General features: G+C 47.2%; 1 protein-coding gene across 1 annotated transcript in view; it reads right to left on the bottom strand.

The window, feature by feature from the left end:
- Positions 1 to 585: 585 nt before the first annotated feature.
- Positions 586 to 21,904, bottom strand: part of LOC309568506 (polymeric immunoglobulin receptor-like) — a 61,742-nt gene continuing 40,423 nt past the window's right edge. Inside the window, exons 5-11 of the mRNA XM_082274185.1 lie at positions 19,254 to 19,580; positions 14,636 to 14,944; positions 12,941 to 13,028; positions 10,148 to 10,263; positions 6,197 to 6,325; positions 6,055 to 6,077; positions 586 to 1,013 (exon numbers count right to left, since the gene is read on the bottom strand). Of these exons, the coding sequence (XP_082130311.1) occupies positions 936 to 1,013; positions 6,055 to 6,077; positions 6,197 to 6,325; positions 10,148 to 10,263; positions 12,941 to 13,028; positions 14,636 to 14,944; positions 19,254 to 19,580 (1,070 nt within the window). The 3' untranslated portion in view covers positions 586 to 935. The remainder of the gene's footprint in view (positions 1,014 to 6,054; positions 6,078 to 6,196; positions 6,326 to 10,147; positions 10,264 to 12,940; positions 13,029 to 14,635; positions 14,945 to 19,253; positions 19,581 to 21,904) is intronic.

The following is a 21,904-nucleotide window of genomic DNA, read 5'->3' on the forward strand; positions in this document are numbered from 1 at the left end:
TCAGGATGGAAGTCCTGCCTCTGTGTGGAGGGTCTGCCCCTCTATGGGGGATTAGGCTTAGGATGGGGGGACTGGTTCTGTAAAGGATCTGGCTTGGTATATAGGGGCTGTCCCTGGAGGTCTGTCTTATTATGGAGGATCAGACTTTTCATGGGGAGTCTGTTTCTGGACAGAGGGTCTTCGTTGGGATGGTGGTTCTGCTTTGAGATGGAGGTCCTGTCTTTGCATGGAGGATCTGGCCCTCCATGGGGGATTATGCTCAGAATGGAGGGACTGGCTCTGTTTAAAGGATCTATCTCGGGATTGAGGTTTTGCCTCTCTGGGTAAGAGGCTCGGATCTAGGATGGTTCCTAGACAATAACCAGCCTGAGGCAGGCCCCATCTACTAGCTTGCAGATATCGAAGGGTCTACACACAGAAGAAAGACACCCAGGTATAGCAGCTTGCAATGCTGGGATAAGGATAAAATTGTAGGGTTTCTCACATTGGATTCTAATGGTAGCCCCTGTCTACACTTACAGTACAAAACAATAACACAAAATACTAAGAATACATGTAACCTTCACCCTAATCCATGTATTATTATTATTATTTTAAATTTGTGTACTTTATTTTTGAAAAATCATATGCGATTTAGAATAGTATATCAATTACTTGTATTAAATCATAAGCAGCTGTAATATTTTCACGTGGTTTTCATTTCACAATCTGAAATACTGCTATTGGTAAGATCGCTGTGGGAAGTTCCCGGGTTTTCATACCTGCTGTGCCCGTTATTATATGAATTTACGCATTCTCACGCAGGTTGCAGCACATTGAAGCTATCACATCAGAATATAGAATTGATTCTTGTATTTATTACATTTCATCGGAGTGTGTACAGATCTCAAGCAAGCAGGAATGGCCTAAAGCACATGGGATAGGCGGAGCGCCCATTATTCAACCACTTGCTCATTTGGGGTCCCAATATTATTGATCAGGAAGCAGGAATAATCCAGGTTCTCTCGGGATCCCTGAAATGATACACATGAAAGTTGTTTAGGTGAAGAATTCACCACCATTGTAAAAGGGTTGAGTTAGGTTAATGTTTCTCTTATTTTATACCTTACTGGGCTGACTGCAAAGTCTAAACAACATAGAACAACTCCAGATGGACTGTGGGTAAGAGTTTGAAGGAACCCTGCTTTTATGAAAAATTAGATTTTGGTAAGAGCAGATACTGAGGGTATGATGGTCAATATTGCCAGCCATTATTCAAGCCACTGGATAAGACTTTGCTTGCATTGGATGAGCGTTTGGACAAGCCATTGCAGACACTGGATGAGCCATTGAACACTTCATTACAGCCATCGGACCAGCCATTGGACAAGCTATTGCAGCCACTAGATGAGCCATTGGATATGCCATTGGTCAACCCATGGGCAAATCTTTGGATAAGCCGTTGCAGACTTTGGGTGAGCAATTGGACAAGCCATTGCAGACACTGGGTGAGCCAATGGACACTTCATTGCAGCCAATGGACCAGCCATTGAACAAGCTATTGCAGCCACAAGATGAGCCTTTGGATATGCCATTGGTCAACCCATGGGCAAATCTTTGGATAAGCCATTGCAGACATTGGATGAGCCATTGGACAAGCCATTGCAGACACTGGGTGAGCCAATGGACACTTCATTGCAGCCATCGGACCAGCCATTGGACAAGCTATTACAGCCACTATATGAGCCATTGGTCAACCCAAAGGCAAATCTTTGGATAAGCCATTGCAGACATTGGATGAGCCATTGGACAAGCCATTACAGACATTAGTCATCCCATGTAGAAAAAGACAAAACAGAGGCACCTCTTGAGTAAAAGCTGTGTAGCATTTAATAACAAAGTATAAAAACACTCATCGGCACATCCAGGGTGTCCTGCAGAGGTGTGTTTCTATACATGTAGTAAGCTGCTCAATGTGGGGTGCAGCGTACCGCCGTGGTTCCTGTGGGTCCAGTTTGGGGACTTAAAGCCGACTTGGCATGTATCCTGGACCGAGATGGAGGGTTAAAACGCACGTGGACCGCAGCACCGTGCGTGTGACGTCACTGAAAATTACCACAACGCGTTTCCAAGCGTGTGCACTGCCAATGTGAATGACAGGTGCGCTCCTTTTTCAAGCTTTGTCTTGGTCCAGGATACATGCCAACTCGGCGTACAGTCCCCATACGAGACCCACAGTAACCATGGCGGTAGATTGCACTCACATTGAGCAGCTTACCAGTGTGTATAGAGATGCACCGATGCAGGACACCTTGGATGTGCCAGTTTTCCGACACCCAAATGTGAGTGTTTTTATAACTTGTTATTAAATGCTGCACAGTTATTACTCAAGAGGCGCCTCTGTTTTGTCTTTTTCTACATGTCCTTAGAGTGTGCTTCTACTTCCCACAAGAGGCTTGCCCTGAGCATTGGACTGTTCTCCCCTACAGCAGAATCACCATCTGCTTTAACCTCCATATGACTCTTTCCACCTTGTTCAGTCTCAAATCTAGTATCCACCTACAGACTGATGGTTTCAGTGTCGGTGAACATGACTTTGCGCCAGTACCACCCCATTGTGTATTTTATTGGTCATCCCATGGGCAGATCTTTGGATAAGCCATTGCATACTTTGGATGAGCCATTGAACAAGCCATTGTAGACATTGGTCATCCCATAGGCAAATCTTTGGATAAACCATTGTGGATATTGAATGAGCCATTGGACAAGCCATTGCAGCCACTGGTCATCCCATGGGCAAATCTTTGGATAAGCCATTGTGGATATTGAATGAGCCATTGGACAAGCCATTGAAGCAATTAGTCATTCCATGTGAAAATCTTTGGATAAGCCATTGTGGATATTGAATGAGCCATTGGACAAGCCATTGCAGCCATTAGTCATTCCATGGGAAAACCTTTGGATAAGCCATTGTGGATATTGAATGAGCCATTGGACAAGCCATTGCAGCCATTAGTCATTCCATGGGAAAATCTTAGGATAAGCCATTGTGGATATTGAATGAGCCATTGGACAAGCCATTGCAGCCACTGGTCATCCCATGTGTAAATCTTTGAATAAGCCAATGTGGATATTGAATGAGCCATTGGACAAGCCATTGCAGTCACTTGTCACCCCATTGGAAAATCTTTGGGTAAGCCATTGTGGATATTGAATGAGCCATTGGACAAGCCATTGCAGCCATTAGTCATTCCATGGGAAAACCTTTGGATAAGCCATTGTGGATATTGAATGAGCCATTGGACAAGCCAATGCAGACACTGGTCATCCCATGGGTAAATCTTTGACTAAGCCATTGCAGCTATTGGAAATATCATTGCAGAAGCCATTGCAACCACTTGACAAGCCATCCCCCACCAACGAGGTAAAGTACTCTTGTCAATAGGGAGTTTTTATTTCTTGTAAATTTTGTCAAAAAAGGAAATTTCAGCAAAATGCATTGGGGTCAAAATTACAAAATTAGGGTGGTTTTTAATGTCACCTTCACCATTAACCCCAATGCTCTCTGCTCTTTTGAGCTGGCAACATTTTGCAAAAACCTCCAGATTTTTGCAGACATTTTGTGAAATGAAAACTTTTTTAACTGAAATATGTACTGCATGTCCTTAATTTTCACTGCTCCCAGCCTTGAACCTTCCCAAAGGTAAACCACGACTACGCCAATAGATACCAGCACTTAATCCTGGCACCATAATTTACTGCTTTACTTATAGACCTCAGAATTGTAAATTATTCTGTATATTGCAGCTCATGCAGTGACCCTGTCTAATGACATCAGCATGCATCTTTGGATCTTTCTTTTTTTTTTAATTGTTTGGGGGAGTTACCATTTCTTGACAACTTAAAATCCATTATTTCTGTAACAATGTAACTATTGTGAACATAAGAACACAGGAGTATTTTTAAGTTCTGACATCAGCAGGTTTGCAACTTCCTCCTGTTACTACTCTGAGTGTCTAGACAGGATGTGAGTTGCTCATATGCAGCCACGCGGCAGATCACGACCCCGGCTATGGTGTCCTGCAAACTGCACATGGCCTGAGACAAGAATGGCTTGCAGTGGGGATAAATATGTATTTCCAGCTAGAAGTAATGGGATGAGACATGTGAATACTTTCTGTTTTAAGAAGGCTTTGCTGTGCTACACACTGGCTGGAGGGCTTTTTCTTTCCTTTAGCCTGGTTTCACAATAACCTGTATGGGTATACTGTCTCGTTGGGTCTTGAACCCTACTCCATAGTTTCCATGCCCTGCACTGATGATGGTGCCTAAACTCTATAAAGGGAAAGGCAGCCCCTTTGCTTGTGCAGCCCATAGGTCAGTGGTGTATTTTGGTTTTGTGCCCCCCTCCCCCCTCCCCCCCCACCATCTAAATTTGTCCCACCTCAGCCGCTTTAAAATTGTGCAAGCCCATGCAGAACCTAAATTTTAGGCAACGCTTTAAAAGCCTTTACAGGTTACCACTTTAGATTTACAGAGGCTGTTTGGTGCTAGAATTACTGGCCATGATCTGACCTTCGTGGACGTGGTGATACCTCACATGTTTGGGACAATCGCTGTTTGGGTTAATGTAGGACCGACCTGTGCGTTCGCCTTTGCGTGCGAGCATGGAAGGACGGGGGGGGGGGTGTTGGACGGGGGGGGGGGGCTTACATTTTTTTTTTTCATTATTATTATTTTTTTATTTTTGCACTGTTGCTTTTATTTATTTTTTTATATCACTTTCATTGCTGTAACAAGGAATGTAAACATCCCCTGTAACAGCAATAGGCAGTGACAGGTCCTCTTTATGGAGAGATCTGGGGTCTATAAGACTCCAAATCCCTCCTCTGCACTTCAAAGTATCAAAACGCCAATGCTTTTGAGTTTTGATGCTTTTGATTTTTAAAAACTGGCGCCGATAGTTCCTGAGTAAACTGGAAGTGATGTGATGTTATCCCTTTCGCTTTATGGTTCAGAGGAGCCGATCAAAGCTGATCCTGGCTTTGCTTGGCTGTCCGACCAGCCGGCAGACGCACCGGCTGGTCACTCGGTCTCCCAGTGGGACGGGAGAGCCCTGGAAAGTGGGGAGGGGGGGGGGCTTCCCTACCGCTGCTTGTAATAGCAATTGAGCAGCTAGTTAGCCACTCCAAATGCTATTACAAGAGAGCTGACCGTCGGCTCTAAAAAACGATATCGGGGTGATGACGGCAGCTGCAGTCATCATCCCGCTACAGGCGCAGCCCCCCTGAAAAATGCTGCCCCAGGCAAACGCATTGTTTTCCTTGCGGTAGATACACCTGTGCCATAAGGGCTGCTGTTACAAATCACGGGGCCCCATACAGCTTACCTGGTGCTGAAAGTGACTAAGGACCCCCCCAGCCAAAGGTGACTGAGGACATAGATTTATCATTCCCCTTCTTTACAGGCTCAGCTGCACAGATGAATGAATAGGAAGCACTCTCAGACTTCCTCCTCATTCACAAACTGAAGCATAGTAAACACAGTTTACTGTGAATGGACACAGGAGTGATTGGTACCGATTGCTCACTGTGTTCATTCAGGAAAAGAAGGAGCCAGTAAATGACATATTTACCGGCCCTTTCCCCTACTCTCCATCCTAAAACTTCCCCATGTGTGCCCATAGCAGCTGCCAGCGGGAGAGAAAGGAGAGGAGAGAAGCCGGAAGCTATGTGGGGAAAAGGGGCACACGGGGGCCCAGACAACAGATGGAAGGGGCACATGTGCTAGGACTAATCCCCCTGCAGTGCAACTGGAGAGAGAAAGAGGAGGAGAAGCTGGAAGTGCTGCAGGGGGGAGGCAAAAGAGGATTGGTGTCTGCAATAAGAGTACTTCCTGCTTAGTAGGTGCCTGGGCCCCCCTTTTGAATTTATGGGGCCCGGACCCAGTACAGTAGGGCTGGCTGTACTGCCTTATCAGTAGCCCTGTCTGCCATAGGTACAGGTCTACCTAATCCAGCTGTGATTCCCCTCATCATGTCTTGATTTCTGTAAGCTATCTAGATGGGTGACTTACCTTTTTCTTTGTCTTCGGTGAATCTTAAAGTAGAAATAACGCCAATGAGAAAAGAAAAACAAGAAAAAAGGAGAAAGCAAAGATTAGTTAGTTCTGTATAAGTAGATCAGCTTTGAAGGCCACTAAGTAACGAAATTCATACCTTCGAAACGGCTGATATCAGTCTCCTCAGCCTCCTGCAGGTCGGTCACCGCCGGGTTCTCCTTGCCGTTGTTGTGGTCCAGGTCAGACATACTTATATTGGTCCGGTAACTTCCAACGGAGACCAAATCTGCGAAAGGACAAGAGAAGACATAACAATGGAAATACGAAGGATGCCCTTGCTGGGAATGTCAGTTTCCTGGCTGTCATCATGGTGATCCACTGGCTTTGATACTTTCTGATTCTTTGTCCTGGGAACAGCTTAGGAATTTCAGGGGGAACTCTGGGAGCACTGAGGGGTACAGAGCAGCATGGACTCCAGAAAATATTTTAAAGGTTACTTACCATTATTTTAGGCTTGTGAACCAGTAGGGACATTGCTTCCACCCCCTGCAACATCACCTTATCCCATTGTACATGGGATTGACAGCTCTGCTCTGAATTCAGCAGCAGTACAGAATGGCTGACACCCTATCACAGGAAAATGCATTAGGTGGTGCAGCACCCCTCTGATACCCCAAAGGCAGATTAGCACCTCCAGACAGGGGAGGACTGGGCCAGGGGGCAGGGGGGCAATTGCCCCCTGGGCCACTCTGAAGTCCTGTAAAAAGGCTGCACTGCTTCTGCCACAGACATCCCTAAAGGATTCCTGGTAAAGAGAAGTAAAAAGTCCCCGCCACTGACCTACTGAGTGCGTGTTAGATTGTGCAAACTGTGTCTGAGCAGAGGCCGGTTCCATGCCCCACTGGAGACTCTCCTCCCCTGGCCAGCCCCAACCGAGCTGTCCCAGCTCCCACCAACCGCCCCCTGCTGGCCAGGTTGGGAACCTGGATTCAGCCTGTGAGTAGAGAGTACCTGGAACAGGGCTTCAGCCTGGAATGGGGGTCGGGAGGAGGATGGGAAGAGGGAGAGTGGGAAGGGGGTTGAGTCACTGCACAATGGGCCTCTGGTTTGTACTTGCCCCCTGGGCCAAAAGTTGCCAGTCTGCCCCTGCCTCCAGAGATAGGCTAGTATTTCACCCCTAGGCTGAGTCCATGGCTAAAATGGGGGGACCGAGAAAGGGTATTGGGCTCCAGTCTCGTTTTATTGTAGAACAGTTAAGGAGGTGAGAGTTAGGGGTCCCAGATACTGTAGCAGATCACTTACAGACTCTCCAGATCAATGTCCAGCTTCACAGTGTCAGAATCTTTAAGCCCACCCAGCAACACTATAAATATGTTCCCAGGTTTCAGTGTATCCTGAGAGACCAGCTTTCTTCCTGGCTCTTTGCAGCAAGGGGCCTCCCCTCGGTCTCCTCCTTGGCACACCTTCATCCAGGCCAGGCAGGACAGCTTCAGGACCACTTCAGCACATATTAGGCCCCAAAACAGGTTATTAGGCCCAAAAGCAGAACTCCATCCAGCAGCACCTCCCCAGGCCTCAGCCCAGGGGAAGAGAGTGAGCACATGGCCTGTCTTAAATATTTATATCCTCCCCAGCATGCACCAGTGATATAAACCTCCTACTGGATTGGCTGAAGGAAATATAAATATTCATAACTAAGTTTTGTTTGTGAAATCTCATACTATGACTAGTGATACCAGTGACATCTACTGGCACCTGTGATACATCATAAGCTTAGGGAAAGAAAAACCAGGTAAAAAACTATTCAATCAGTCTGAGCCAACTACAGCCCAGCCAAAAACTACATTGCTTGTTTTTGATGTTTTATTAGGGGTTGATAACTTGGATGGGGTAGGTAATTATGGGATGCCCAGCTTGAAAACGTCCAGAACTATGAACAAAGGGACACTTCCTCCCTATTTAGAAAAGTCCACTTTTCCTTCTTACTGCACAGACTTGGTTTCTCACAGTACAGCACCTATTGTTCACTCTTGGGGGAACTAACAGTTTTATTGTTAGTCCAGCAAAGGCCCATTACAGGCAGGAACTCTCAGTCCCTTGATAAAGTAGTACAGTGAGCAAACAGCAGGACATTCCTCCCTCCCTCCCTCCTGACTTCCTGCCCCAATCCTGCCCGACTGGAACACTTCCATAGAGATTCCCCAGGACAAGGATGAAGACAAAGCCCACTGCTGTCTTCAGAGAGCACAGTTACAGCTAACATTCTCTCCCCTTGTGTTGTCCCTGCTCAATGCTGATCTCTACTCACTGTCTGTCCTTGCTCTGTTCTGCTGCCTCTCCTGAAGGTTCTCCTCCAACTGCCTCCTGTGGTGGGATCCTTCTTAGGCCAGCCATACTGAGCCTCCAGCCTGAGGTACCATCCCTCCCCAGCAGGGGTATCCTCAAGGGCCACCAACAGCCTCCCCTCAGCAACATACCGAGCCTCCAGCCTGAGGTACCATCCCTCCCCGGCAGGGGTATCCTCAAGGGCCACCAACAGCCTCCCCTCAGCAATCCATCTTCCACCCGCCTCCCTTGCTGAAATGGCCCATGTCTATTTATGGGGTTGTCTCAGTCCCCTGACAGCCCACTTCTGGATTGGCTGATGCCCTATAAATAGTCATGGCAGCTCCTCCTAATCCCTGCCCTCTAGTTCTAGAAGATTCTCCATCCTTCCAGACACCAGGGTGAGGCACCAGAAAGCTGCCAGGTTGATTCATTCAGCCCTGGGCTCTAGTAACCCTGACCCAATTCAGTGACTCAGGTTATTCCTGACCAGAATACGCTTTTTCATACTCTCTCACTAGTAGCACACACTAGGGTGCTACAGTGGTTTTAGGGAAGGCTAGAGCCCCCATAAGATACCCTTTAACCGCTTGCCGACCGCCGCAAGTACATATACTGTGGCGGTCAGCCCCGTGCAGGCAAAGTGACGTATGGGTATGTCACTCGCCTGCGAGCCAATGAGGGGTGAGCGCGCGCCGCCGGAGGCTCACTCCGGCCCCCTGCTCGCTCACTGTGATACCAGCGCGTGTGACCGGCGGACCCGATGTCCACCGGTCACTCGCGATCGTCGGTTACAGAGGGAGAAAGGCAGGCGGCTAATGTAAACAAAGCCGCCTGTCATTCTCCCCTGTGTAACAGCAGAGATCATACGATCCTGCTATGCAGGATCGTATATCTCTGTAGTTACACAAACAGCCATATCCCTTCACAGTTAGAAGCACGCCCCTAGGGACACACTTAACCCCTCCTTCTCCAATAAAGTTAACCCCTTCCCTGCCAGTGTCATTTTTACAGTAACAGTGCATATGTATAGCACTGATTACTGTAGTAATGTCCCTGGTACCCCCAAAAGTGTCAAAAATGTCAGTCAAGGGTCTAATCTGTCCGCCGCAATGTCGCAGTCCCGCAAAAAAAATCGCAGATCGCCGCCATTACTCATTAAAAAAAAAAAAAAACAATAAAAATGACAAAAATCTTTCCCTTAGTTAGTAAACGCAATAACTTTTGCGCAAACCAATCAAAATACGCTTATTGCGATTTTTTTTTTACCAAACATATGTAGCAGAAAACAAATTGGCCTAAAGTGTTAAAAAAATTTTGATTTTTACATTTTTTTTTGGGGGGGGGGGGAATTTCATGTAAAAAAATTTGAAAAATATTGTTATTTTTGCAAAATTTTTTTGTTTATAGCGCATGATCAAAAAATCGCACAGGTGATCAAATACCACCAAAAGAAAGCTCTGTTTGTGGGAAAAAAAGGACGTCAAATTCGTTTGGGTACAGCGTCGCATGACCGCGCAATTGTCAGTTAAAGTCACGCAGCGGCGAATCGCAAAATACCCCCTGGTCAGGAAGCGGGTAAAATCTTCCGTTTAAGTGGTTAAATACAATGTTTTGTAATTCTCTGACACTTAGCTGCCATTTAATAACTAGGAATATGGACATTAAAATCAAATTTGTGCTGCATCATTTATTAAGTTTTGCACGATTTAATTTGCCCCCCTCCAATAAATAATTTTTTATAGTGTCATCACTGATTATGTGTACAAATAGTCATACTTACCAGAATTCTTCCTCTGTTTCAGTTTGAGGAATAAGAACACAGCACAGACCACCAATACAGCGGCACACACAGAGACCACGACGGCGGTGACGGTGCCGCTCTTGTTGTTGCCAGCGCTAGAAATGGGCAAAGAAAAGATGTATTCAATAAAAAAGTCACAAAATATTAAAGTGAACCTTTCTGTGAACAACAAACTTTGAAAATGAGCGAAAGGTTAGCATATAAGCACCTAAAGAACTTTAGAGGGGGGCTTGGATTCTGGTCTTCAAGCTTTGACTTGTAGTGTTGAAGGCCAACCCTTGCTCCTGCGCCTTTCTATTGGCCCGGCCATCATGATGATGGGTGGCCTTACAGGCCAACACTGAAATTAGAGGTTGTAGAGTGCCGAGAATTGGGAATAAAAAGACTCCTTCACCTTTTAAGTGTATGTATTGTAAATGTATGCAAAGTTTTTGTTTTTTTCTTTTTGGATAAAGTAAGGAATGGATAAGATCTCTGTATGTGTCGGGATTTGAACCCGTGTCCAGCCACATCCCAGGCGGTAGCCCTGCTTACTAGGCTACCGACCTTGAAGCCTATTATTCAACCTTAGTCTTGCCAAGCCTTGCTCATCACCCCTGATTCCACACACCTGGTACTTCCCTATATAAGTCCAGCCTTTTGCACTCCAGCTTGCTGATTATTGAGCTCCTGAGCCTTGATCAAGCTTCTCCTCACCTGCTCTATCTACTGCCACAAATCCACTGCTGACCAGGAATAGACTACCGACTACTCTTCTGCTTTGTCCCTACCTACTGAACTGCTACCTCCGTTGCCGATCCGGACTGTCTGACCACGCTTACTGCTGCCCGCCCCGACCTTTGGCTCGTCTGACTTCTATCTGGTTATCCCTTGTCTGCTCCTCCGATTCCGGACCGAACCTGCACTCTGCCTGGCTGGGTGATCCTGGGGACCGCGACCCGGTGTTAGCTTGCAGCGCAGTCTATCCCCACCATCAGGGGCTCTAGTGAAAACCAGCTAGCACTTAGTTTCCGCACCTCAGGTGAACCCGTGTCCTCATCAGAGTAATACCTGGTGTCCATCCGGTATCCAGCACTGCTACCACCGTAGCCAACCCGGATGGTCTGACCACGCCTCTGCCAGACTTCCTGCACCCACTACCTGCCTGCGGTCCTTGCCACTGGGCTCCACTCCTACCTCCGGGCAGCAGTCCTCTGACTCAGGTGAGCCTGTAGGATTGTTACAGTAGGATTTTTTGTTTTTTTTTGCTGCCTGCGTCCTGTCAAGGAGATTTTCCTTTATTTCATATCGTAGAATCACAGCGGGAAGAAAGAGGCTATCTCTATAAAATCCAGGGGACATCTCCTTTTAGACAGTTGTCACCAAACCGGTTTATCCATTGGAGGAATTCCCCTCTCCTCCTTTTTCCAATGGCAACTCAAACATTTGGAATTTCCCATCAATTTCGTTCTGAAAAATAGTAAGGGTGTGTAAGAAGAGGTTTTCTGTTCAGAGTTGTGTTTCTGTTCAATCCCGCAGGGACTTGGCGAATGCGCATGCGCGAACGCGCGCACGCAAGCACGAGAACACGCAACGTGACAGATGCTGGTGCCAAATGGACTATTTAAACTCAGCCCTTGCTCAGCTCCAGTGCTGCTTTGTCTTCAGCCTTGTTGACCTGAACCTGCTACCTGTATCCTGTTTACCAGTACCAGACCCGGCTTGTCCTGACTATCCTCTGCTCTCCGCCTGCACCTACCTCGGCTTGTCCCTTGACCTCCGCTCCAGTCTGCTCCTTCTGGCTCCTGTATGACCATTTGGCTTCTGACCCAGCTTGTCTCACTACGCTCCTGCCACCAGCACCTGTTGCCTGCATACCTGCTCTGGACCTACCCGGCTATCCCTGTCTGTGGACTTCAGCCTGCTTCCAGCTACATCAGGCACTCGTGCTATTCTATACTCGGCACCTCCTGTCTGCACTATCAGGGGTCCTGAGTTAGAGGCGTAAGAGAGGCCTTCCTCACCGTTCAGGCTCACCTCCAGGTACGTGATAGGGTGAATCTTTCCAATGGGGACAGCAACAAAAACCCAAAGGAGAAAAAGATGGCGACACATTCAACGTAGGTGTAACTTTATTGGTCACTGTGGCTGAGTCCAGCTTTTAGGTGAAAATCGTCCCAGGGGAGGATTTGGTGCTTGCTGGTCTGGAACAAAAAAGTTACACCTACATTGTATTTTAATGGAGTACCGCAGTCTTCTTCTCCTGGTTGAGGCATTTCAATGAGCCCTGCTTGGCTTCTGGCACCCAGTCAGCCAACAGAGTGACTCCGTGTAATGGGCTTGTGAGTGGTGAACATATTTCTTCAGCAGTAGAAACCCCACAGGGTAACCCTTTCACATTCTATTTAAAAGAAAACAAGTTTTGGCTTTATATACACTTTAATGTTTACCATTGGGTATATTCTGGCCTATGGATGGCCAATGGTGGCCATCAGTTTTCTGTCAGTTGCTTTAACTTGTGATTGAAGCATAACCCCCAGAGGATGGGCTGCATTGCACCATAGAAAAAACATGTGATGGTGGCTTCTGAAGGTTTCGCCCCAAACAGTTGATCAGTGGACATGAAATCATATCTGTGGTCTCATTGAATTGGGCTCCCAGCACACCAACTGACACAAATACTCTGACTCTATACTCAAAATTTAGGCTTTCACCAGGCCACATCCATATTACTAATAAAATGCAATTTTCTGAATCATAACAGATGTCTCTGTAGATGCATTCAGGACTAACCTGGAAGGGGTGACAAGCGCTTGCGCGTTTCTTGGTTCTCCAGCAAAGTTTGCCCGTCCATCAATATTTCGTACATCGCTTCTGGGTTCTGGGGTAAGAAAAGACAGGCATTCAGTCAACTACCAAAGTGATCTCGAAAACTGTGGCCCAGGGGCCTGATGTGGCCCTTTGCTTGCTTTAATCTGGCAATTGAGGTATTATTCCCCCCACCTTTAGCAACAGTGGGGCATTGTTTCTGTCAAAGACACCGACAATGGGGCACTATTTTTTCCACTGACACCAATGATGAGGCACTATTCTTCCCACTGACACCAATGGTGGGGCACAATTCCTCCCACTAACACCAGTAATGAGGCACTATTCCTCCTACTGACACCAACGATGGGGTACTATTCTTCCCATTGTTACCAAAGATGAGGCACTATTCCCCCCACTGACACCAATGATGGGGCACTATTCCTCCCACTGACACCAATGATGAGGCACTATTCCCCCCACTGATACCAATGATGAGGCACTATTCCCCCCACTGACACCAATGATGGGGCACTATTCCTCTCACTGACACCAATGATGGGGCATTTTCCTCCTGCTGTTACCAATGATAGGACACTATTCCACCCACTTATACCAATAATGGATCACTATTCTCCCACTGACACCAATGATGGGGCACTATTCCTCCCACTGACGCCAACAATGGGACACTATTCTTTACACTGACACTAATGATGGGGCACTATTCCTCCCATTGATACGAATGATGGAGGCACTATTCCTCCAACTGACACTAATGGTGGGGCACTATTCCAAAATGATGGGGCACTATTCCTCCTACTGGCACCAATGATGGGGCACTATTTCTCCCACTGACACCAATGATGGGGCACTATTCCTCCCACTGACACCAATGATGGGGCACTATTCCTCCCACTGACACCAATGATGGGGCACTATTCCTCCCACTGACACCAATGGTGGAGCACTATTCCTCCCACTGACACCAATGATGGGGCACTATTCCTCCCACTTACACCAATGATGGGGCACTATTCCTTCCACTGACACTAATGATGGGGCACTATTCCTCGCATTGATACAAATGATGGAGGCACTATTCCTCCAACTGACACTAATGGTGGGGCACTATTCCACAATGATGGTTCACTATTCCTCCTACTGGTACCAATGATGGGGCACTATTCCTCCCACTGACACCAATGATGGGGCACTATTCCTCCCACTGACACCAATAATTGTTCACTATTCCTCCTACTGGCACCAATGATGGGGCACTATTCCTCCCACTAATACCAATGACGAGGCCCGATTTTTCCCAATTATACCAATGATGGTTCATTGTTGAATTCCACTGACACCAGGACATTTTCTTCTCCACTGGCCACAGTCCGGCCCCGCTAAACTTTGAAGAATAGTCAACTGGCCCTTTGTTTAAAAAGTTTGGAGACCCTGAACTACAACATAGCAATCCATGGCTCTTTCCAATGCTTTACAATAAAAATGGCTGTAGCTATAAAAAGACAGTTGGACATATGGTAGAGGCATCTCTTAATCTGGCTATGTGCATAGATATGAACATGCTTGCCACCCCATTAATGACACCCTTTTGTGTTAATGAGACTTTAATGTATTTTGAGAGTTCGTAATGAATCCTCTCGTTGGGCCAGAACTCACCAACAACAATTAGGTGAGAGGAGATGCTCTCGCCGTATCGGCTGCCCTCTTTGACACCACACCAGTAGAATCCGCTGTCCTTCGGGGATACGGACCTGATGGTGAGCACCAGGTCCTCTGTCTGGCAGTTGACCAGCTGACTATCTTGAGTATCTTCCACGTCACTCATGGGTTCACACTTGTTGTTACTCCATCGGCACCAATACTTTTCGGCAGTTCTGAACCTACAGGGATAGGAGCAGGTGATTTTGGCCGGATCACCGGCCGGCACTTGAACAAATTTGTTTCCAGACAGTCCTGGGAGGTTTTCTGCAGAAAAATTCAGATCATATTATGCACACACACTTTTTTCAGTGTAACAATATCATACAGCGTAGAATTCCAAACAAAAGTTTTTTTAAATTTGTTCAGGAAAAAGCAATTATTTATTTATTTTTTATTTTTTTTGCTGTGTCCTAGATGGAGCATTTCCCTTCAGTCTCATGCAGTGGCGTAGCATCGGTTGTCAGCACCCGGGGCAAGGCAAGTAATTTGCGCCCCCTAACCCGCGGGATTTTAGCCCTCGAGTCTCTTCCACTAGATTAGTTAAAGAAACCCTTACCCCCTAAGCACATGTATTGTTTGTTATGAAAATACTGATGTAATTAAAGTAAAATGCATCTAAATACAAGTTTGAATGACCAGCGTGCCCCCTTTCAATGCAGAGTGACCAGCGTGCCCCCTTTCAATGCAGAGTGACCAGCGTGCCCCCTTTCAATGCAGAGTGACCAGAGTGCCCCCTTTCAATGCAGAATGACCAGCATGCCCCCTTTCAATGCAGACAGACCAATGTGCCCCCTTCAATGCAGAGAGACTTACCTGCAGCGGCGGCTTCTCCTCAGTTACCCGCGTCTACTCGAGTCCTCCCGCCTCCTCCTCGCCAATGGCATGCGTTCGCCTTTCGGCCAATCAGGAAGCGGGTGGCCAGGAGGAGGATCCATGTGACAATAGCGAATTTTCATTCGCTATTGTCACACAATGGGTGGGCTCGGGCGCACTGCTCTGCGCCCCGGGTCCACACTTTTTTGAAGCTTATTAGAGCCTCTGGCTCTATATCAGGTGATAAAAAAAAACCCACTCTGTGACAGCGCCAGGCTGCTGACTCACTTGCTGCTAAACTGACTGAGCAGTGAGGAGAGGCAGCATAGGCGGGGCTTGGCCAATGGACAGGTGAGGCACAGTCCAGCCCCGCCCCGACCCGCCATTTTCAGCCATAAGGCGGCCGCGCTGGACATCTCCCAGCCTAAAGATGGAGGTAGCCGCAGACAGTGTGTGAACTGTGTATGTCAGAGTCAGACAGACAGAGTGACACTGCGGATGCGCCCCCCCAGATGTTGCGCCCGGTGAGTACTCCCCCCCCCCCTGCACCCCCCACGCTACGCCACTGGTCTCATGGCCACTCCAGGTTCTGCTTCAAGCTGCACTTTCTGTGTCACCCAGTTCTATGCCTTGAATTTAACTTCTTGTGTCTCTTCACATCTTGTCTCAGGGGCATCAAGGGGTCTCCACTCATCTAAACTTCCCGTGTCCCTCACCCCTTGTCCCATGACACCCAGTGCTAATCCTTGAGTTGAACTTCACTTTCTGTCTCAGTGACACTAAAAGGTCTTTCTTAAGCTGAACTTCCCGTGTCCCTCACTTCTTGTTCTATGACACCTAATGCTATGATTTGAGTTGAACGTCCTGCTTCCCTTCACTTCCTGTCTCAGTAACACCAAGTCATCTCTCTTCTCTCTTCGGCTGAATTTCCTGTGACCCTTATTCTTTGTTCTAATGACACCCAATGCCATGCCTTGAGTTGACCTTCCCGTGTCCCTTCCCTTCCTGTCTCAGAAACACCAAGACATTTACCTTGAGCTCAATATCCTGTATTATTTGCAGACCCAGTGACACCCAGGGGAAATAATTGCCTCCTAAACCATTTTTTTTTCAGTAATATTGGCAATAAATTCTAATTTTGACAGTCAAGCTGGAAAAACACTGACCAAGTAATACCCTACCTCTCCTCATGTGTCCTATTCGCACCCAAAGCTTTGCCATGAGCTAAATTCAGTGTCACCCATCACTCATTGTCCTGAGGCCCGTAGGGCTCTGCTATGAGCTGAACAGTCACCCTACTTCCTTTCCCATTGACACCCAGGACTTCCCTATGAAAGGAACTTCCAGTGTCACCTTACCTTCTGTCCCATTGACACCTAGGGCTCTGCTATGAGCTGAACTTCCAATGTCCCCTCACCCTCGGTATGAGTGACACTCTGGGCTCTCTTGTGAGCACTTCTCTTGAATTTATACTTATCAACATTTCAGTCCCCTTCCCTGGGACTGTCACCCCTGTCACCCTACTTCCTGTCCCATTGACACTCAGAACTTCCCTATGAACAGAACTTCCAGTGTCACCTTACCTTCTGTCCCATTGACACCTAGCGCTCTGCTATGAGCTGAACTTCCAATGTCCCCTCACCCTCGGTATGAGTGGCACTCTGAGCTCTGTTGTGAGCACTTCTCTTGAATTTATACTTATCAACATTTCAGTTCCCTTGCCTGGGACCGTCACCCCTGTCACCCTACTTCCTGTCCCATTGACACCCAGGACTTCCCTGTGAATGGAACTTCCAGTGTCACCTTACCTTCTGTCCCATTGACACCTAGGGCTCTGCTATGAGCTGAACTTCCAATGTCCCCTCACCCTCGGTATGAGTGGCACTCTGAGCTCTGTTGTGAGCACTTCTCTTGAATTTATACTTATCAACATTTCAGTCCCCTTCCCTGGGACTGTCACCCCTGTCACCCTACTTCCTGTCCCATTGACACCCAGGACTCCTCTATGAACGAATCTTCCAGTGTCACCTTACCTTCTGTCCCATTGACACCTAGGGCTCTGCTATGAGCTAAACTTCCAATGTCCCCTCACCCTCGGTATGAGTGACACTCTGGGCTCTGTTGTGAGCACTTCTCTTGAATTTATACTTATCAACATTTCAGTCCCCTTCCCTGGGACCTTCACCCCCGTCACCCTTCTTCCTGTCCCATTGACTCCCAGGACTCCTCTATGAACAGAACTTCCATTGTCACCTTACCTTCTGTCCCATTGACACCTAGGGCTCTTCTATGAGCTGAATTTACAATGTCCCCTCACCCTCAGTATGAGTGATACCCTGTGCTTTGTTGTGAGCACTTCTCTGAAATCTAGACTTTTTTTAACATTTCAGTCCCCTTTCCTGGGACCGTCACCCCCAACACAATGCCCACACTTGATACACCAACTTTCCAGGCAGTCCTGCCCAAATCACACCCCCTTTCTGGACAGCCCCACCCCCAAATATTGAAAGCAATAGAATATATCATAAAATCGTGTCAGTGCTAAGGTATTGCACCAGTCCTTATGGGGAGACCCTCTCTAAATTTCAGGTGTCTCCGACACACGACCCAAGACACGGTCTTCTAGCACCCACTTAGCCTTGCTGCCCACTGCTGGCTGGGGGATCCATATGTACTGTACATAGAAGAACAAATGTTGGTGCACCGGTCTTGTGCATGAACCATGACACCTTTTACTAAAAAGTAAAAAGTATTGTACTTACAAAACATGTGGAGCTTCAAGCCCAATGCAAATTTCCAATAGAACAGCCAGAACTGTTGTTACCCTTGCAGACAGACCAAAATTATTGTCCCTAAGTTCTGCAGACGCTTACGAGTTTTCCAGGGTACCCCTTTCTTCATTAGAGCACCCCCAAATATGCCCATTATTGCAGTTTTTGAGTCACTGCCATGCTCAGTAATGCAAATAAGGGTGATACTGTGATCCCAGGTCTCAGCCCAAGACACAGTATATTTGGGACAGAGGACCGAAATGGGGGGCTATCCAGGCAAATCCGGGACAGTTGGCATCTAGGAAAATTCTATTCCCCATATGTTCCTTTGGAGAATCCATTTGTTCCTAAAAAAATAAGACAGGGAAGGGAATCAGAAGGTTCAACTCCTGGCAGTGCCTCTTTTGTCTCCAGGACAGAAAGTGAAGGAAAATTTACCCAAATCTACCCAAATCCTCCCAATGGGACAGAGGACCAAAAAGCGGGACTGTCCTGGCAAATCCGGGACAGTTGGTATCTAGGAGAATCTATTCCCCATATGTTCCTCTGGAGAATCCATTAGAGCCTACAAAATAGGATAAGAAAAGGAATCAGAAAGTTCAACTCCCGTCTCCCGGCAATGCCTTTTGTGTCTCCTGGACAGAAAGTGAAGGAAAATCTACCAAATTCTACCCAAATCTTCCCAATGGGACAGAGGACCAAAAAGCAGGACTGTCCAGGCCAATCCGGGGACAGTTGGTATCTAGGAGAATCTATTCCCCATATCTTCCTTTGGAGAATCCATTAGAGCCTAAAAAATAGGAACAGAAAGGGAATCAGAAAGTTCAACTCCCGGCAATGCCTTTTGTGTCTCCAGGACAGAAAGTGAAGGAAAATCTACCCAATGAAGACAGAGACAGCAATTTAAAAAAAATAAACAACAGAGCAACAAACCTTCCCCAATCCAAAGCTAAAAATGCAAAACTTGCCCAAGAGTTTCTGGCACTCACCTTTCGAGAGCCTGACCTGTACGGCAGACGTTTGGTCATGCTTTTCACCGGTCAGTACACACCAGTACCAGCCTTCGTCCTCGCTGGAGATGTTGTTCATGAGGACCTGCATCAACCCGCTCGTAGTATTGTCATGAATGAGTATTCTTCCCTCATAGGCACTCATCACATACCCATCGGTTTTTACAATCGGATTGCAGACTCCGTCTTTCAGTTTGCACCAGAATTTCTCTGTGTAATCCTTTTTGGGGTTGTAATTGCACTGAGCGGACAGAGACCCTCCAAGCCTGGGGGTCAGTAGATGAGATCCTTGAGGAATTTCTGTCTCTGCAGAAAATAAGTCAGAATTTACTTATATACATGAAGGGAGTTATTCCAGGACTTGTGGATTTCAAGAGATTTCAGGAAGCTAATAGAAAGATTACTTGTACTAGCTGCGCTGGTATGACATAAATACAAAGCCAGATTAAAATTTGATGTTATATATCTGCTTGGAGGTCAACTTTAATATTAGCGAACTTTATTTTAAAGTGGAACTCCAGGTAAACCGATAAATACAGCTTTGGACTATATCCCTGGGATGGTTTTTATTTTCTGAAGGACTTTTCACGTGGTCCAGCCATTCTAAGTTTCACACAGCCCTGCCAAATGGCAGTCAGATAGGTGAGCTGACTTTCCTTACTGCAGTTAAAGTATAAGTTTGCTTTAAGTAAAATTTCCAGAAATCCCCCTATGCCAGGGGTCTCCAAACTGTGGCACGAGGGCCAGATGTGGCCCTTTGCTAGTCTTTATCTGGCCCTCGGGGGGGCACTATTCCTCCCACTGATGTGAGGCACTATACTTATAATTCTTCCACTGATACCAATGATGGGATACTATTCCCCCTACTAATAGGGGCACTGCTCCTTTCTCCTATTGACCACAAAACCTGAGGCCGTATTTATTCTCATTGATGCCGAGCCCGGGACATTTACTGCCCCTGCGGGCCACAATCCGGCCCTCCTAAAGTCTGAAGGATAATAAACTAGCCCTTTGTTTAAAATATTTGGAGACCCCTGTCCTATGCCATTCTATATCCATACCAGCACTTCTACTGTAAATGCTGCCCATGGTCCTATTACAAATGTAGCTATTTGGGGGCCTCTCCACAACTGATGGCCCCTCGTCCCCACTGTGCTGTCCTTTGCACCACGAGCTGAACAATAATTAAGTAATGCACCCCATCATGGCTGTTGGGCTGTTCAAACTGTGCATGGTCTCTTTCTCTAGCTGAGCTTAGCTAGAGGAGACCCTACATTGTGCACGTGCATGCATGTGCTCTCTCCTTCTGTAACTGAACTTAGCTAGAGGAAGCCCTGCACTGTGCGCATGCACATATTTGCTCTCTTCTTCTCTGAGTTAAGGTAAAAGGAACCACATACTGTGCATGTGCACACATATGCTCTTTCCTTCTCTAGCCAAGTTTTGCTAGAGGAGGCCCTGCACTGTGCATGTGCATGCATTCGCTCTCACCTTCTCTAGCTAAGCTTAGCTAGAGGAGGCCCTGCACTGTGCACAAGCATGCATTCCCTCTCTCCTCCTCTAGCTGAGCTTAGCTAGAGGAGGCCATGCACTGTACACGTGCACGCATTCCCTTTCTCCTTCTCTAGCTGAGATAAGCTAAAGGAGGCCCTGCCTTGTGCACGTGCAGGCAAGTGCTCTCTCTAGCTGGGCTTAGCTAGAGGAGGCTGTGCAATGTGCATGTGCACACATGTGCTCTCTCCTTCTCTAGCTGAGCTTAGCTAGAGGAGACCCTACATTGTGCACGTGCATGCATGTGCTCTCTCCTTCTGTAACTGAACTTAGCTAGAGGAAGCCCTGCACTGTGCGCATGCACATATTTGCTCTCTTCTTCTCTGAGTTAAGGTAAAAGGAACCACATACTGTGCATGTGCACACATATGCTCTTTCCTTCTCTAGCCAAGTTTTGCTAGAGGAGGCCCTGCACTGTGCATGTGCATGCATTCGCTCTCACCTTCTCTAGCTAAGCTTAGCTAGAGGAGGCCCTGCACTGTGCACAAGCATGCATTCCCTCTCTCCTCCTCTAGCTGAGCTTAGCTAGAGGAGGCCATGCACTGTACACGTGCACGCATTCCCTTTCTCCTTCTCTAGCTGAGATAAGCTAAAGGAGGCCCTGCCTTGTGCACGTGCAGGCAAGTGCTCTCTCTAGCTGGGCTTAGCTAGAGGAGGCTGTGCAATGTGCATGTGCACACATGTGCTCTCTCCTTCTCTAGCTGAGCTTAGCTAGAGGAGGCCCTGCACCGTGCATGTGCATGCATTAGCTTTCTCCTTCTCTAGCTGAGCTTAAATAGAGGAGACTGTGCACATGCAAACATGTGCTCTTTTCTTCTCTAGCTAAGCTTAGCTAAAGGGGGCTGTGCATTCTGCACGTGCAGGCATGTTCTCTCTCCTTCTGTAGCTGAGCTTAGCTAGAGGAAGCCCTGCACTGTGCACATGCATGCATGTGCTCTCTCCTTCTCTTGTTGAGCTTAGCTAGTGGAGGCTGTACACTGTTAATGTGACACATTTGCTCTCTACTTCTCTAGCTGAGATTAACTAGAGGAAGCCCTGCACTGTGCACGTGCATGAATGTGCGCTTTCCTTCTCTAGTT

The sequence above is a fragment of the Pelophylax lessonae genome (assembly GCF_965119305.1).
Source record: "Pelophylax lessonae genome assembly, chromosome: 12".
In the NCBI taxonomy this organism is placed as follows: Eukaryota; Metazoa; Chordata; class Amphibia; order Anura; family Ranidae; genus Pelophylax; species Pelophylax lessonae.